Genomic DNA, 17,499 nt, shown 5'->3' with positions numbered 1-17,499 from the left:
CCAGGGAATCCTCCACACCTGCCCGCCTCTTGTCCCCCAAAAACAGTACTTCTGTCTTGTCAGGATTCAACCTCAATCTGTTAGCCGCCATCCATCCTCCAACCGCCTCCAGACACTCACACAGGACCTTCACCGCCTTCACTGGTTCTGATTTAAAAGAGAGGTAGAGCTGGGTGTCATCCGCATACTGATGAACACCCAGCCCAAACCTCCTGATGATCTCTCCCAGCGGCTTCATATAGATGTTAAAAAGCATGGGGGAGAGGACAGAACCCTGAGGCACCCCACAAGTGAGGGCCCAAGGGTCTGAACACTCATCCCCCACCACCACTTTCTGAACACGGCCCAGGAGGAAGGAGCGGAACCACTGTATAACAGTGCCCCCAGCTCCCAGCCCCTCAAGACGGTCCAGAAGGATGCTATGGTCGATGGTATCAAACGCCGCTGAGAGATCCAGCAGAACTAGGAAACAGCTCTCACCTTTGTCCCTAGCCCGCCGGAGATCATCAACCAGTGCGACCAAGGCAGTTTCAGTCCCATGATGAGGCCTGAATCCCGACTGGAAGGGATCCAAATGGTCCGCTTCTTCCAGGCGTGCCTGGAGTTGTTCAGCAACCACTCGCTCAATCACCTTGCCCAGGAATGGAAGATTTGAGACTGGGCGATAGTTGGCCATCGTGGCCGCATCTAAAGATGGTTTTTTAAGAAGCGGTTTAATAACCGCCTCTTTCAGCGGGTCTGGGAAGGCTCCCTCACGGAGGGAAGCATTCACCACCCCACGAAGCCCATCGCCCAGTCCTTCCCGGCTAGCTTTTATAAGCCAGGATGGGCAAGGATCCAGGAGACAGGTGGTTGGTTTCACTCGTCCAAGCAGCCTGTCCACATCCTCGGAGGTAACAGATTGAAATTGATCCCACTCAACTTGACTAGACAGAACTCTAGCACTCTCCCGCCCCGGCCCTGCTCCCACGGTGGAGTCTACTTCTTCCCGAATCTGGGTGATTTTATCTGCAAAAAACTTTGCAAAATCATTGCAGGAGAACATGTGGCCCGTACTGGGCCCCGATGTTGCAGGTGGTTCCGCTAAATTGTGAACCACCTGAAAAAGTCTCCTGCTGCTGTTTTCTGCAGATGCAATAGAGGCGGTGAAGAAATTCTTCTTCGCCGTCGCTATCGCCACTTGGTAGGCTCGACGTTGAGCTCTAACCTGTGTCCGGTCAGATTCGGAATGAGTTATCCGCCACCGGCGCTCTAGCCGTCTCAACGATTGTTTCATTGCCCTCAGATCCGTGGAAAACCACGGGGCTGTCCGGGCTCCATGCAATCGGAGAGGGCGCTTCGGAGCCAAACAGTCAATAGCCCTGGTTAACTCCACATTCCAGCGGGCCACCAGGGAATCGGCTGAAAGGCCATCAACATGGGATAAAGCATCCCCTACCACTCTCTGGAAACCATTTGGATCCATTAAGTGGCGGGGGCGGACCATCCGAATTGGTCCCACCTCCCTGCAGAGGGGATGGGTCGCAGAGAAGTCCAGTTGCACCAGGAAGTGATCTGACCATGGCACTTCTTTCATTTCGCTTTTACTTAGTGTCAGATCACCAACATCCATAGAGGTAAACACCAGGTCCAAGGCATGTCCACGGCTATGGGTTGGGCCAGACTTATTCAGGGACAGCCCCATGGAGGCCATGCTTTCCACGAAGTCCCGAGCGGCCCCTTGTAAGGTCGTGTCGGCATGGATGTTAAAATCCCCTAGGACGACCAGGCTAGGTGTCTCCAGGAGAACATCCGCCACGACCTGAAGCAGCTCGGGCAGGGAATCCTTGGTGCAGCGGGGAGGTCGGTACACCAAAAGGAATCCTATTGCCCAACTTCCAGAACATGCACTCAGAAAACTGGGTCTTCCCAATAGGACGCCTGGTGCAAACTAATGACTTCCTAAAAATCACTGCAACCCCCCCTCCCCGCCCACGTGACCTGGGTTGCTGTGCGTAAGAGAAACCTGGTGGACAAGCAGCGGCAAGGACAGGCCCATCTGCTTCATCCAACCAAGTCTCTGTTACACATGCCAGGTCAAATCCTCCATCCATGATCAAGTCATGGATGGCAGTGGTCTTACGAATCATTGACCTGGCATTGCACAGCAGCACCTTCAGGTCACGTGGGTATCCCTTGCTGATTCTAGTATCCATCCGGACAGGACCAGACCCGGAGGCAGGGATAGTCCTCAGACAACGACTAAACCTGCCTCCTCTGTAATGACATGGTCTGGTCTTAGCGTAACTCCTCCTCCTACCCGTGATCACTGAGATCGGTTGTCCCAGTGCATCCCCCCCTGTGGAACATGCCCCAGCCATTTTGTGGGCTGGGGCCCACTCCCCGGCAGCCCTGAACCCTCCCCCTAAAAACAAAATAACACCTTAAACAAACAAACAAACAAAACCAATAAAACAATACAAACAAAAAATGTAAAAATTACAGAAACATCAAAATAAAAAAAATAATAATTCCCCAAGCCCAACCAAACATCAATCCCACCCCCACCCCCCACATACAAAAAATCCAGAAAAAAAATTTTTTAAAACATTTTAAAAACACTCTGTGCCTCTCCGGCAGTAACAACTGTCCTAGTGAGGCCTGTCAGGCCCCGCCCCGGGCCAGGTGGTAAGTGGCAGGGAGGAGCAGGGCCCTCAGGCACTCACTCAGGGAGTCTTCCTGGGCAGCAGGCAGCAAGCCGCACGCAGTCCTTATGAGGCTTCAGGCCCCGCCCCAGGCCAGATGGTAAGTGGCAAGAGCAGGGCCCTCAAGCACTCACTCAGGGAGTCTTCCTGGGCAGCCTCCTCTCCTCTCCCGCTTTGCTCCTTTAAAGAAAGCAGGCTCTGCTTCTCTCCCTCCTCCCTGGCTCACTGAAAAACTTTGCTGCTATTTAGCCAGCTGAGTGGGGAGGAGAGAGGGACAGAGAGCCTGCTTGCTTTAAAGAAGCCAACCAGACAGGAGCCGCTTACACTCGTGTAAGCAGCTCCTCTCCTCTCCTGCTTTGCTCCTTTAAAGAAGCAGGCTCTCTGTCCCTCTCTCCTCCCCACTCCGCGGCTCTTCTCCCGCTTTGCTGTTTCAAAACGAGCCACGGAGGAGGAAAGGAAGGGGAACCATGGATCCTCTGCTCACGACTGCAGCTGATCCCCCCGCCATCCGTAGGCATTCGCTCCATAACACGCACAGACATTTCCCCTTACTTTCTAGGAGGAAAAAAGTGAGTGTTATGGAGCAAAACATACGGTAGTTTCTTTGTAGTTTTAACTTTTACTTTGTCCCCACGTGGGTTTGTTTGAAATGCTCAAAGGAAATCTGATTGGTTCTTACGAACACTGTGTAAAAAGTTCTTTTGTGAATAAAACGACCTTGGCTGAGGGGTGGAGAGGGATTATTATTGGCACCTCCTCCCAGAGTCTTGCTGGTCAAGCCTCAGGTGTATTTTATTAATCAGAGTCCAATCCTTCCTTGCTTTGGGAACTCTACACACTTCTGAACGTGAGTTATGCGGATTCCTCCCCCAGCCCTACCCTGGAAGGCATGCTGGAAGCCACAGGAGGAGGGAGGGCTCTTGGGTTCGAATCCTGCTTGCTGGTTTCCTGAAATGGACGCGCTTGGCCACTGTGAGAGCGGTGCTGGCCTGATCCAGCAAGCTCGTCTCATTTTCTGATGCTGCTGGACAGATTAGAGAATAGAGGGAAAGATGGAGCAAAGGTTTTGCTTTGTGCTAGGAAGTCTCATAAGTTCGTATATCTCCGCCATACCCCCCGCCACCCAAAGACACCTCAGAGACTGTTTTTAAAGAACAGCTTAACTTTTATTTGAAGGATGTTTCATTAGTGTAAACGGAGAAAGCAAAGCTGAGATATCCAGGGCTTCCTTTGAAGGTACTGCTGGCACAAGCAGTAGCAGGATAGCATTTCTGCAAGGGCAGTTATATCAAGGGCTAAGTTGATGGACTATTCGTTGCATTCTTATCTATTTAAAGAAGTTTATATCAATTTTTTTCAGCATGGCTATTGATAAGAAAATGATCAAAAAGAATAACACGAGTGAAAACAGCAGAATATAGCAGTAAAAGCCTGTCTCAGGATAGATCAAATATGGCAAGGTGAAATACACAGCTAGGGCACAATATAAGTCTTTGGGATTATGCACATTTTGACCTGCAATTTCTAGGCACAGGCCCACGCTTTCCTGGTTCATGTCCAAGCACTCCCCCCGCCCCCCACAGCTTCCCCCGGGGAAACCTGATTTTCACTATTGAATTGGAGAAAACAGCAACTCAGGCTTTCCGTGGGCGTCTGTTTGTTTCGATTCAGCAGCAAAGAGCGGGTTTTCATGGGGAAAGTAGTGGAGCAAAACAAAGAAAAAGAGTTTAGACACGGACCTGAAGAGCCCAGGCCTGTGACTAAAATAGAAGAGCAAAGGTGAGCGTCATCTTGCAGATGAGTAGCAGAGAATGGGCTGGAACAGCCTTTCTGGGGGTTGCCATCTTGCCTCTGATTCTGGCGGAATGCAGAGGGGAGCCTCCCCAGTTCGTAAGCCCTTTAAGGCTTCCGAGGTTATAACCTTCACTTAGAATTGGACTTGGAAATGAATGAGGCGCCAATGCAGCAGTTGCAGCAAAGGGGGAGCATATATCCCAGCTAAGTAGCTCCAGTCAATAGGCTGGAATGTTATGGATCAGCTGAAGTTTCAAAAGGGGGGGGGGAATAAATCAAAAAATCGAAGGCACATACAGAGAATGACTTCCAACCACCATCTTATGCTAAGGTGGGTACAAAGGACCCTCCTGCAGCCTATGAGGCGCTCCTTGAGAAGTTCTCCTCATCATGAGAACATCACAACACCCTATAACCCAGGGTTGGGACTGGTTGGGACTGGTTGGAATGGAAGCGTCAAAAGGAATACCTTCTAAGAGTTTTGTTCCAGGAAAATGTAAGACGGAGGGAGGTGAGATGCTGGGTAGTCCAAAGTAAGGGTGTAGTTTGGGAGTAATTCCCCTTATTTTATTTTATTCTAATTTTGGTTAATAGGGTGCTTGGGCATGACGGAAAGCACATCACCAGGGTGTTCCCCAGCCAACCGTCATCTCAATTTGCTCAGAGACCCAGATTTTCACCTCTACATATAAATCAGCATATGGAACTTGTATACAAAGTTGTGTCAATAGTCCAAGCGCAAAGCATTTTAGGTACCTACCTAAATGCCCCTCGTCACCTGCCAGGTGACAGACCTCAAAGTCAGGTGAGGAAATAGTGCAAATTTAGCTAAAGCAGCAAACATTACTGCTGCGGTTTTCCTGGGTGGTGGGGGAGAGGCAGCTGGACAAGAGGCAGTGTGAATAATCTGCCAGCCCCCACATATCCCAACTCTGATCTAATTAACAGCCCTATAACTTGAAATCACTACTGGTAGCCAAAAGCAATCAGAGGGTGTGTGCGCCAATTTAGAAAATACTCCCTTATTTAAAACACTTGATAACAGCTGTCAGATGCCCGGGTGCAGATGGGCATCAGAAGCAAATAAACTTCCTAAATCTGGCCCGCAGGGAGGAGGACTTTTCTTGTTCACTTGGGTCGTACAGATCTTGATCCAATAGCAGAGGGCAGTCATTGTTTACAACAGATTCCCTCACTTCCTTTAGCAGCTGGATTCTCTCTTGGTATCCAGGCTTCAGATCCTGCTCTTCTGAAATGATGAGCAGGTCAATGTATTCTTGGGTGGAGAGCAGGTTGGGCTTCAACCCAATTTGATGCAAGCGCTGGAGGCTTTGAGATGATTTCTGGATGAGGTCTTCTAAGGCTTGCTTAGCCTCTTTGTATTCCTGGTTGAGATTTCCAAGCACCTTCTCTGAGGTCATCGCCTCTCCAGAGGCGTCTTCATACTTTTGCTTCAACTCATCATAGGACTTAATCTCTTTTGTTACTTTATATTCAAACAGGTATTTCTGATTGAAGTGCATGTTCCACACGCAGCGGCCAGGACAGACATTGCATTTTCCCGTATTTGCATTGATAGCTACACAACGGCGCTTGCCCTCATCTCTCCGGATCGGGCAAGGATAATGGCAGGTGTAGTGACAGTTCATGCAATTGGTTGTGAATCTTCCAGCGGCAGAGATGTCTTCCTTCCCTGGCACAGATTTTTCTACTTCAAACTCAAAGTTTATGTTGGCTGCCATCTCAGACTTGTGTTCCTCCAGAGCTTGCCTCGTCTTCCTCAACTCTTCCAGCTTTCCAAGGGCAGCTCTGATTTGGGGCTGCAACCCTTCCGTGATGGCTTCTAGCTCCTTCCGTTCCCTGAGCACTTCCTTTGACAGAGTTAAACTTTCACTGTCTAGTAAGCTTAACGTGTCAAAAAATGTCTTCATGCTTGCAGTGCTCATTTTCCAGAACTTGTCATTAGGATTTAGGTTCCCTTCATTCTCTTCAGAATTGTTTGCAAACAGAGCTGAATTGTTGAATTTGAAGTGAACTGGGCTACCCCTGGAATCTTTAATGCATGGCACATCCTCCTTCTTCATGGCTTCCAAAACAGGAAGAGAATGTCCATCTGCAAAGGTGATCAGGATCTGGATGTTGTTCCTTATATCTGTCCCAAAAATGGAGAGCACAGAGTCAAAGACGTATTTCTGGGCACGAGTTAAGGCAGCACTGGAGGCCTGAAGTACAATACAGATGACATCGACATGATCCGTTCCTCCTGGGGTGGAGAAAAACTTTCGGATCTGCTTTGTTATCTGTTTGTACTGCTTCCTACCTCCCATGTCTCCAAATCCTGGAGTGTCAATGAAAGTGAGAGAATAAGGGACTTCCAAACCCTTTTGGTGGTGCACTACGTAGGCGGTCACTTCTGAGGACTGACTTTCAGCCTGAATGAGTTTGAATCGGAAATCATCTTCCCATTGCACACCCAGGATATGATTGATCATGGCATTGACAAGAGTGGTTTTCCCTGACCCTGTTGCCCCCATCATCACAATTACTTTGTTGGGGACCTGCATGTTCTCTTTTCCTAGCTGATACGTTTGGACGGGGGCCGATTGATCTGAGGTGGCCTCCAGGGGAAGTACATACACGGATGGTTGCCCATCTTCCACCAGGGTGCTTTCCTGGAGGTATTTTCGAGCTAGTATATTTGCCCCTTCTTCTTCTTCCATTGCTGTGGAAATCTCAGTCTCTTCGCTGGGCTCACTCTCAGCCCCATCAAAACATACAGCTGAGACTCTAAGTCTGTAGGTTCTGTGAGGCTTCAGCCCATCCAGCTGACAGGACTCTGTTCTTGCCCCTGTTCTTTTTTCTTTCCATCTGTCCTTATCGCCCACCAGCCCCCTGTACTCCACTTTGTACTCCTTTATATCAGCTCCAATGACCTTTGGCCTCTCCCAGACAAGACTGATTTTGGACGACTCTACAGTTCTCTCTCTTGGTTTCCCAGGAGGGCTGGTAGGAAGTGTCTTTACAGATCTACTCAAATCACTAGTCTCACTAAGTCCTGGTTTGCTCCTAGCAGTGTATCGAAACTGGTATTCTGAGTCCGGCCTCAACCCTTTCACGTGGAATGTCTCCTGACTGTTGTCTGTATTCACAATCTGCCAGTTTCCTTCTTCTACAATCTTGTATTCTACCTGATAGCTGGAGATTGAAGTCCTCCCATACTCAGCTGGTTGAAATGTCAGCTGCACATGGTCATGTCCAATTCGGCCAACCAGGGGAGGGAGAGGTTTTGAGGGCAGCTCAAAGTTGCTGTTGACCATCTCCCCATCTTCATAGAGGTAAATGGAAGCTCCTGGGTTGTTCTGATCTGGGACAGAAGCCACAAGAAACCGGGTCTTCCCATTGGATTCATTGACTTGGGCAAAATCCATAATAGATTTGGCAGCTTTCCGAGCTTTTCTCTGTATGTCTTTTTGCTCAAACCAAGCATTCCAGTCCCCCAGTGCATTCTGGACTCCTCTAGGATCTGCTGATCGTTTCTGAAGAAAGTGTTGTAAGCTGGTTAAAAATGGTTCCTTATCATGCAAAGAGGTGAATGTAAATGAGACAACAAATTCATTCTGGTGGTTAAGCACTACCTCTTCCAGTTTATTCTGGGAGGAGATGGTTTCTATCCCACTCAGGATATCAAGGTAAGACTTGACCATATTTATCTCTCGTTCCTTGGTGTCCAAAAAGTCATTGAGTCTTTGGCCATTGAAGGGTGATTGATTAATGGATGTTAAGATGTCTACCAGAACTCTTTCCTCTTTCCCCCCTCCCCGGATCAAAGGCAAGATTCCTGCCAGATCTTGCTGGAAAGTCTGCCTGTGTTGCTTGCAGAAATCCTGGAATCTCTTGATTTTCAACTTTATTTCTGGGAAGGTGCTAGCAATGGGATTAGCAGCCAGATCATTGCATCTCATATCAATTTCACTCAGTTGCTCCATGACGGTTTGGGCATCATAGATGAGTGCTAAGCTAATCTCACGCACCATCTTAGCTGCTTTGGAATCCAGCTTGGTCAGTGGGTACAGCCAAACTCTGACAGGCACAGCCTTGTCCCCATTGGTACCCAGCATTTTGGGCAGAGCAGTGTAGACTTTCATGGCATCTTGAAAAGTCACTGGATTGCTCTCCAGAGAAAAATCTCCATAGAACTTGCAGTTGAACTGACTTGCATGGTTTCTTTCCTGGTCGTTCATGTGGAGGGCTGCCTCGCCTTCAATAGTGACCATCTTCTGTATCATAACTTTGAGGCTTCCTTGTATGCCTTGCACGGACTCGGAAGAAGAGACATTTCGGTCAAACACAAAGAAAGCCTGGGCTCCATACAAGATGGCAGTGACAACGTGGGTGGCTGTGCCATGGTCGAAAACTGCTGGATAAGAGACATTTTGGATTCCCAAATGGCTCATGGTCAGCTGTGAATACTTGGTGGTAGCTTTGTACTGCAGAGTGACTCTGGCCTGTTGCTTGGACTGCTTGGTGTCTTGAAGGTACTTGGCTGACCCTTCCACTTTAACCAACCCCCCCAAAAAGCTGGCCTTGAGAGATGCAGAGACATTGAGGGCAGAGGCCTTATCATCGATGGAGTCGGAAGCAATGATCTCAGATTCCGTCTTGGGCTGGGGTTTGATATCCAGGTCCTTCTGAAGGGAGTCTTGGTCCCAAAGGGTGATTCCTGGAATCAAACAGAGAAACAACCACACAAGGTTTTAGTGATGTTCAGATAAATATCGATCCCCTCTATCCAAAACGCTTAAGCCTGCATAGGGAAATAGTTGTGTTAAAAGTGGCCCTATAGAGCCATTGTTGCCCAGAATGGGGCACGCATTTCTTTTCTCCCATTATCATCCCCGCTTGAGCAGTTTTGTGCAGCTTTGTAAAGGTCTCCAAAATGACTCCTAAGCTGTTTGACCAGAGGTGATTCAGGGTCTCGCCCACACTTTCCTTTGACCTTTATTTTAATTGTATCGTGTGCCAATTAATTCCACCAGGGTCCGAGAGCTTTTCTCGTTGCTCCATTGCTGTGATTGCAAAAACCCGATCTTAGCCACTGAATCAGATCTTATTAGATGCATGGATTAGATGCAAAGAGAGATTGTGCTGAACTGAGCTTCAGTTAGTGGCTGAGATAGGCTTTTGCAAGTCACACCTGCCAAAGAACAAGAAAAACTCTTGGACCCAGGGATCTGTACACAAAATACAGGTCAAGTGAAAGTATGGATGAGCCCCGATTTGCCACCTTCAACGCTCTCAGAAGATGGATTTGTTTCTCTTCATAGGTGAGCATAGGGAACATGTCTCCTGTTCCCCGTTCTGATCTTCTATTTCAACCAAGAATACCTTTTTGATAAGCACCACTGCTGTCTGAGAACTTTGAAATTACCGAAGCCTGAGCAGAAAATTTTCCCAAGCCCTTGAAAATATCTAAAGTGATGGTTCTCTTCTGTTTAGGAAGTGAGCAATATATGATGAAAAAAACTATACAAACCACACATGGAGGGCAGCGAGGAGGTGCTTTCTCTTTAGCATATGCTCCTGATTATGATGATGATGATGATAATAATAATAATAATAATTATAATAATAATAATTTATTTATACCCCCGCCCATCTGCCTGGGTTTCCCCAGCCACTCTGGGTGGCTCCCAACAGAATATTAAAAACATGATAAAACATCAAACATTAAAAACTTCCCTAAATAGGGCTGAGGGGCCCATCAAGAAGGCTGATCGCCAAAGAATGGATGCTTTTGAATTCTGGTGCTGGAGGAGACTCTTGAGAGTCCCATGGACTGCAAGAAGATCAAACCTCTCCATTCTGAAGGAAATCAGCCCTGAGTGCTCCCTGGAAGGACAGATCCTGAAGCTGAGGCTCCAGTACTTTGGCCACCTCATGAGAAGAGAAGACTCCGTGGAAAAGACCCTGATGCTGGGAAAGATGGAGGGCACAAGGAGAAGGACGAGATGGTGGGACAGTGTTCTGGAAGCTACTAACATGAGTCTGACCAAACTGCGGGAGGCAGTGGGAGACAGGAGTTCCTGGTGTGCTCTTGTCCAGGGGGTCACGAAGAGGCGGACACGACTAAACGACTAAACAACAACAACAACAAATAGGGTTGCCTTCAGATGTCTTCTCCTTGACCTGATGGGAGGGTGTTCCACAGAATGGGTGTTACTATGGAGAAGGCCCTCTGCCTGGTTCCCTGTAAGGTTTTGTTCACACCTGAGCAAAAGGTGACCACCCTGTGACGTTTTTGCAGGTGAAAGATGATTCCTGAGGTTTGCATCCACAGGTGTAGCGGGACCCAGGAAGCTGGAAGAACCCTATGCTGCTCTTAGCCCCTTAGAAACCTAATGGAGGAACAGGTTGTTCTGGGATCCTTAATGCTGCTCAGCTTGCACAGAGCCCATTCGAAGCACATGGCTTACCTCAAAGAATCCTGGGAACTGGTGAGGCCACCAATTGATGGGAGGACTTTGCAGGGAAAGGCACCTCAGATGGAGGCCCAACCTCTTGCACCCCTCGAGCGAGGCAAAGGCTGTGGCCCACTGAGGTGCCCCCTCTGCCACCAGAGGCAAGTTTAAGGGAGCATGGCCAGTTAGAATGGAGCACAAGAGAGGGGCCGCCAAATTCTGCTGTTGCACAGGGTCCCGCTGGAATTTGAGACCCCAAGGCCTGCCATTGCTACCACCTGCCTGCCTGTTGAGCTGGGTGCCCAAACAAGGGTAGGAAAGGCAGCGTCAACAGCAGGAAGCCACCAAACACAGCTAACCCACAAGGAAGCAAGTGGATCCCAGGATCTCAAGGCCGCCTCTTCCCAAATGAGCCAACCCAGACCCCGAGATCATCGTGTGAGACCCTTCTTTGTGTGTCCCCTCCGCAAGAGGTCCAGAGGGTGGCAACACGAGAACGGGGCCTTTTCTGCAGTAGCTCCATTTGTGGGATTCTCTCCCCAGGGATGCTCGCCTGGCACCACCATTACATATCTTTAGGTTCCGGGCAGAATCTTTATAACCAGGTCTTTGGCCTCAAACTATCTGAGGCCTTTTAAAAGGGGGTGTTTTAACTGTATCTTTCCCTATTGTTTTTCATGTATCTTTGTGGGGTTTGGTGGGGCTGGTGGGGCTGGAGGAGGCGGGCAGCGGCTGGAGGGTGGCTACTCCGGTGGGGAAGAAGCGGAGGCTGGACGCAGCAGCTGGCCGCTTTGTGCCGCGGTGGCCATGGCAGACGGAGGCTCCGGGCATGGCGCTGCTTTGGCGTGGCATGGTGAGGGCTGCGAGCTGATGCCGGGAGGCGCCGTGTCCAGCCTCCGCCTCTTCCCTGGCGCCCTCCAGAACTTGGCGCCCCGTGCCACTAGCCTCTCTGGGCAAGACGCCCCTGGGTTTGGGCTTCTTTTGGTTGGTTGTCAGTTGCTTGGAGTTGCCTTGGGCTCCATAAAGTGACTAACAAATTTAATAAACGATCATCATCATAAGTGATGCATCTTGCCACTAACACTGGTTTGTTGGAATAATCTGTATCCCCGCCAACATTTTTCCAATTAAAATAGGGACAGCTATTGTTTCTGGGGCACCTGCACTAATCAGAAGCTGCGTCTTGGTTTCCGAACATTTCAGAAGTCAAACGGACTTCTGGAATGGATTAAGATTGGCACTTTTGTTTTTGCTATTTATTTTGCATTTATGTTTTTAATAAAAGCCCCCCATTCAAACAATGACTATCATCAGTGCAGGTAAGAAAAATGTATAATTATTATTGTTGTTGTTATCATCTACAATACTGTCTTATTTATTTTATAGTACAGCACATTGATTATTGCTTTCATTTTATGGACCAATAGTCTTGTTGGATACTAAAATTCATGCTAAATTGCTGCTTTAGGGGTTGTTTTTAAAAGTCTGGATCGGATTAATCCGTTCTGCATTACTTTCTATGGGAAAGCGCGCATTGGTTTTGGAACGCCTTGGTTTTGGAACGGACTTCCGGAACAGATTAAGTTTGAGATCCAAGGTACCACTGTATGATGCATTTAAATCAAGCCCCCTAGTCCTGGGAACGTCATTTTGTTACGGGTGCTGAAATTGTAGCTCTGTGAGGGTAGAAAACAGTTCCCAGGATCCTTTTTGGAGGGTGGGGGCGTTTATGCACCCGAAGTCTCTCTGTATTTCATATACCGCATGAAATACCATTTTCTGCCCCAGACGTCCCACCCAAAGTGATCTTCCCACCTCTCTGCCAGCTTTACCTGGGATCAGGGAGTCTTTGCGGCAGTCGTACAGCATTCCCAGCTGGAACGGGCGGCCCAGGGCCGGGATGTCAATCGTGTTGTCTGTTCCCGCCATGGCTCAGGTCACGCTCCTCTCCCGCTTTCACTTCCCTGCAAGAAACAGGAGCTGTGAAGGAGCCAGGGCAGACTTTGAAGCATGAGGAGGACTAGCGGCACCATCAAGAGGGGTGCCAGCAAGGCTGGAACCAAAAAAGAGGGGGGAATGTTGCATAGTGAAATAAGATGCTTATTTCAGCGGGTGGTGCTGTGAGTTGAACCACAGAGCCTAGGGCTTGCGAATCAGATGGTTGGCGGTTCGAATCCCCGAGACGGGGTGAGCTCCCGTTGCTCAGTCCCTGCTCCTGCCAACCTAGCAGTTCGAAAGCACGTCAAAGTGCAAGTAGATAAATAGGTCCCGCTCCAGTGGGAAGGTAAACAGCATTTCCATGTGCTGCTCTGGTTCGCCAGAAGCAGCTTAGTCATGCTGGCCACATGACCCGGAAAAAACTGTCTGCAGACAAATGCCGGCTCCCTCGGCCAGTAAAGTGAGATGAGTGCCACAAACCCAGAGTCGTCTGCGACTGGACCTACAGGGGTCCCTTTACCTTTATCCAAGAAGATGCCAGATGGAGCCAGCTTGTTTTCTGCTGCTCCAAGGGCAGGACTGAACCAGAGGATTCAAATGACAGGATTCTGGCTAAACATTATAAAGTAACTTTGTGAGGGTGAGAACTGTTTGACAGTTCCCTTGGAACCAATTCCCTTGGAAGACTAGACTTTCTTTCATCTGGGTAAAAGGCTCCGTTTGACACCCCCCTCCCCATGTTTGCACATGCATGCACACCTCAACACCTTTGTATTTGGTTTGATGAACTTAAAACATGGCCAGTTTTGAGAAAGGAGAAAAGAAAAAAAGTGTGCTAATGCCTGTGGTTTGAAAGAGGCTGAAGAAAATATAGTCTATCCAAATAGTAAAAAGTGTGTGTGTGTGTGTGTGTGTGTGTGTGTGTGTGTGTGTGTGTGTGTGTGGCTTTCATTCAGCCTTAAGTAGATCTCCTAACAGGGTCGTGGGTTCAAGCCCCACATTGGGCAAAAAATTCCTGCATTGCAGGGGGGTCAGACTAGATGACCCTCGCGGTTTCTTCCAACTGTATGATTCTGTGATTCTCTTTTTCTAAAGCCGGGGAGCAATCTGGATCAGGGCCCTCGCGTTGACATGATGAAGCTGGCGTACGAAGCCCTTCCTATATCGTTGAAGGAAAAGGTCACCACTTGGCATTCTGCAATTGCGATGCCTCAGCAGCCAGGCATGTCTTGGGAAACGCAGGGAGTGTTGGTTCCTTTATTGGAAATGGAGCCTGACACCGTCTACTCAGTGGAGCTTACTCCCAGGTAACAGGGTCAAGAATGGGCAGCCTTACAACTGAATCCAAAGCATTTAGACTCCAAACTAAGTCCCACTGAGTTCTATAGGATTTACTCTCTGGTATGTTCTTGATCATGATCACAGTTTATATCATCATCATCATCAGGGCTTTTTCCCCCAGCCAGAATCACCTGCACTTCTCAGGTGGGCACCATTGCCATTATAAGAGAACAAGGAAGGTGTTCACCTCTTTTTTTCAGGAAAAGAGCAATTATTTTTATTTTTATTTTTATTATTATTATTAGTGCTTTTTTCTAAACAAAATGTTTAGGGGTATTCTCATTTTGACTCAAGAAAATCACCATTTTATATTTCAAGTCAGGGGAAATAAAAACAGTAAATGGACAAAAGTACAAAGATTCACAAAATGTTTAGGGGTATATGTACCCCTGCATACCCCCAGAAAGAAACACTGATGATGATGATGATGTTTACTCACCTTTTCCCTGACAGGGACTCAAGGCATCTTACAGCTAAAATCATATTTCAGTCCATTTATCTGTTGAAAGTGTTGAACACGACCTTTTCCCCTGTACATTTTTTCCTTACAACAATCCTGGGAGATAGGTTTGGCGGAGAGGTTGTAATTGTCTCAAGGTGTCTCTATTTTCACCTGAGAAACAAGGAGGGTATGAAAGGAGGGCCTGCAATCTGATCTGAGTTCCTCAGCAGGTGCAGCCCAAAGAGGGTCAGGGAGATACTTGTTCCTCGGTCATTTAGGGCTTTGAAGGTCAAAGCCAACACCTTGAATGGAGCTGGAAGCAAAGTGGTGACCACTCATGGTTATTTGGGAAACCTGCAGACAGGATTGGAGCGCAAAGCCCTCTCTCCTCCTGGTGGCCATCACAGCCCCTTGTGGCAGGGAGTTCCATAGTTCTAACTACGCACTGCCCTGAAAAAAGTGCCCAAGAGAGCAAGAATTTGCCCGGCTGGCTTCTCAGCAAAACCAGAGTTCCTGCAAACATACATTGCAGGAAAATGCTGCTGCAGCGAGCGCTGGGGGATATAGCAATATATCGTCCAAAATGGGTTTGAAGTCCCTATTGTGATATCAGTTTCATAATTTCTGAGCTGGCAGTCATGACATGCATGTGTGTAATGCAAAAAATCACAATGTGGGGAAAACCGTGAAGCCAGCCAATGCCTTTACATAGGTCGCTCCACCCTTATTTCAGACATTGTGATATATTGGTATATGGCGATATTTAGCTGGTGGTGTATGTGGGAAACCAGATATCTCTCAGCACTAGCTGCAGCTGCAGTCATTAAAATGCAAGTTTATTTTTTATAATTTTTAAATGAGTTTTTTGGGGGGAAAATACATATAAAACAAAACGATTTCCAACATTACAATACAGAGTTCTTTCGAACCCTTAGACATCCTTTCCTCCCTCCATGGATTCCATCTTTAAATTTACTGCATCTTTTACCCTTATCTATCTATTATATAACAATATTTACAAAAAATATTCCACAAGTGTCTTTATTTTGAAATCCTTAAGATAATATTTTAGTTTTCTGTTAATTGTGTTGCTTTGACTGTGTACTATATTTGACTTTCTTCAGATTGTTTCATTGATGTTTTAATATTTTGTAAACCGCTTTGAGATTTTTCTTAAAAATATAAAGCGGTATAGAAATGAAATAAATAAATAAATAAATAAATAATTTACCTGCCACCTCCCCCCCCCCCAGGAGCTCAAGGCGGTCTGCATGCTTCTCCTGTCTCCCCTTTATCCTCACAACAACCTTGCAAGGAAAGTTAGGCTGACCCCGTGAGCTTCATGACTCAGTGGGGATTTTTACCTGGGTCTCCTGGGTCCTAGTCCAGCACTCTAACCATTGCCCCACACTGTTGGTGTTCTCTTTCAGTATCCCAAATTGAATGGATAACAGCCTTCACACAAGAGGAACTGCTGCAGACGTTTAGCATTTCTAAGCAATACTTTCCCTCCGCCTTTCAGCTACTTACCAAGGCTGTGGAAATCAGAGGAATCTCCTGTTCGCCTCAAGATTTTTCCGCGTCGTCTTGAGGAAACCTACAAAAGATGTGCGTCTCCTCTTTGGCCCAAGTCTGTTTCAAGGCACACAGACCACTTCTCCTTTTATCTGGTTGATAATGAAAGTTTACGTGTAGGCAAAAAACATGCCTTGCATGAGAAGGAAGTCAAGAGATTGTATGAACTAGTTGCAGTGCTCAGCATTCTGGCCTCAAAAGCCTCTAGCGGTGATCTCCCCACAAGGATGGGCCCCTTGGGAGTACATGTATTTGTGGGGCGTTGTTTCCATGTGGCATCCATGTGCTTTGGGTTCCATTGACCCACATGCAGCCTCCCTTTCTCCACCGAAGGCCCATTTGTAGTATGTGTATTTTAAAAACGTCTCTTCTGCGCAGAAGTCCTCTTACACAAATAGCTTTTGGAGTCCTGTGAGTGCTGGAGTCATGTCTAGTCATGTTATTGTTTAGTCGTTTAGTCGTGTCCGCCTCTTCGTGACCCCCTGGACCAGAGCACGCCAGGCACTCCTGTCTTCCACTGCCTCCCACAGTTCAGTCAAACTCATGCTGGTAGCTTCAAGAACACTGTCCAGCCATCTCGTCCTCTGTCGTCCCCTTCTCCTTGTGCCCTCCATCTTTCCCAACATCAGGGGCTTTTCCAGGGAGTCTTCTCTTCTCATGAGGTGGCCAAAGTCTTGGAGCCTCAGCTTCAGGATCTGTCCTTCCAGTGAGCACTCAGGGCTGATTTCCTTCAGAATGGAGAGGTTGGATCTTCTTGCAGTCCATGGGACTCTCAAGAGTCTCCTCCAGCACCAGAATTCAAAAGCATCCATTCTTTGGGGATCAGCCTTCTTTATGGTCCAGCTCTCACTTCCATACATCACTATTGGGAAAGCCTTAGCTTTAACTATACAGTGGTACCTCGGGTTACATACGCTTCATGTTACAGACTCCACTAACCCAGGAATATTACCTCTGGTTAAGAACTTTGCTTCAGGATAAGAACAGAAATTGTGCTCTGGCAGCGCGGTGACAGCAGGAGGCCCCATTAGCTAAAGTGGTGCTTCAGGTTAAGAACAGTTTCAGGTTAAGAATGGACCCCCAGAACAAAGTACTTAACCCGAGGTACCACTGTACGGACCTTTGTTGGCAAGGTGATGTCTCTGCTTTTTAAGATGCTGTCTAGGTTTGTCATTGCTTTTCTCCCAAGAAGCAGTTGTCTTAATTTTGTGACTGCTGTCACCATCTGCAGTGATCATGGAACCCAAGGAAGTAAAATATCTCACTG

General features: G+C 47.8%; 1 protein-coding gene across 2 annotated transcripts; it reads right to left on the bottom strand.

The window, feature by feature from the left end:
* Nucleotides 1-3,828: 3,828 nt before the first annotated feature.
* On the bottom strand, nucleotides 3,829-16,283 carry LOC308569509 (uncharacterized protein). 2 transcript variants are annotated; one of them, XM_081163490.1, is made up of 3 exons: nucleotides 16,188-16,283; nucleotides 12,769-12,900; nucleotides 3,829-9,198 (listed from the first exon to the last, which is right to left on the bottom strand). In XM_081163490.1, exons 2-3 carry the CDS (start codon nucleotides 12,863-12,865, stop codon nucleotides 5,552-5,554), a joined length of 3,744 nt encoding a protein of 1,247 aa, XP_081019616.1. In that variant the 5' UTR covers nucleotides 12,866-12,900; nucleotides 16,188-16,283; the 3' UTR covers nucleotides 3,829-5,551. The 2 variants fall into 2 exon arrangements, with proteins under 2 accessions (XP_081019616.1, XP_081019617.1); XM_081163491.1 differs by having other exon boundaries at nucleotides 12,769-12,916; nucleotides 16,188-16,249.
* Between the last annotated feature and the right edge of the window lie 1,216 nt (nucleotides 16,284-17,499).

Source organism: Podarcis bocagei (genome assembly GCF_964188305.1).
Source record: "Podarcis bocagei genome assembly, chromosome: 12".
Lineage (NCBI taxonomy): Eukaryota > Metazoa > Chordata > Lepidosauria > Squamata > Lacertidae > Podarcis > Podarcis bocagei.
The sequence above is the reverse complement of the archived record's forward strand: the minus strand, read 5'-3'. Positions and strand labels throughout refer to the sequence as shown.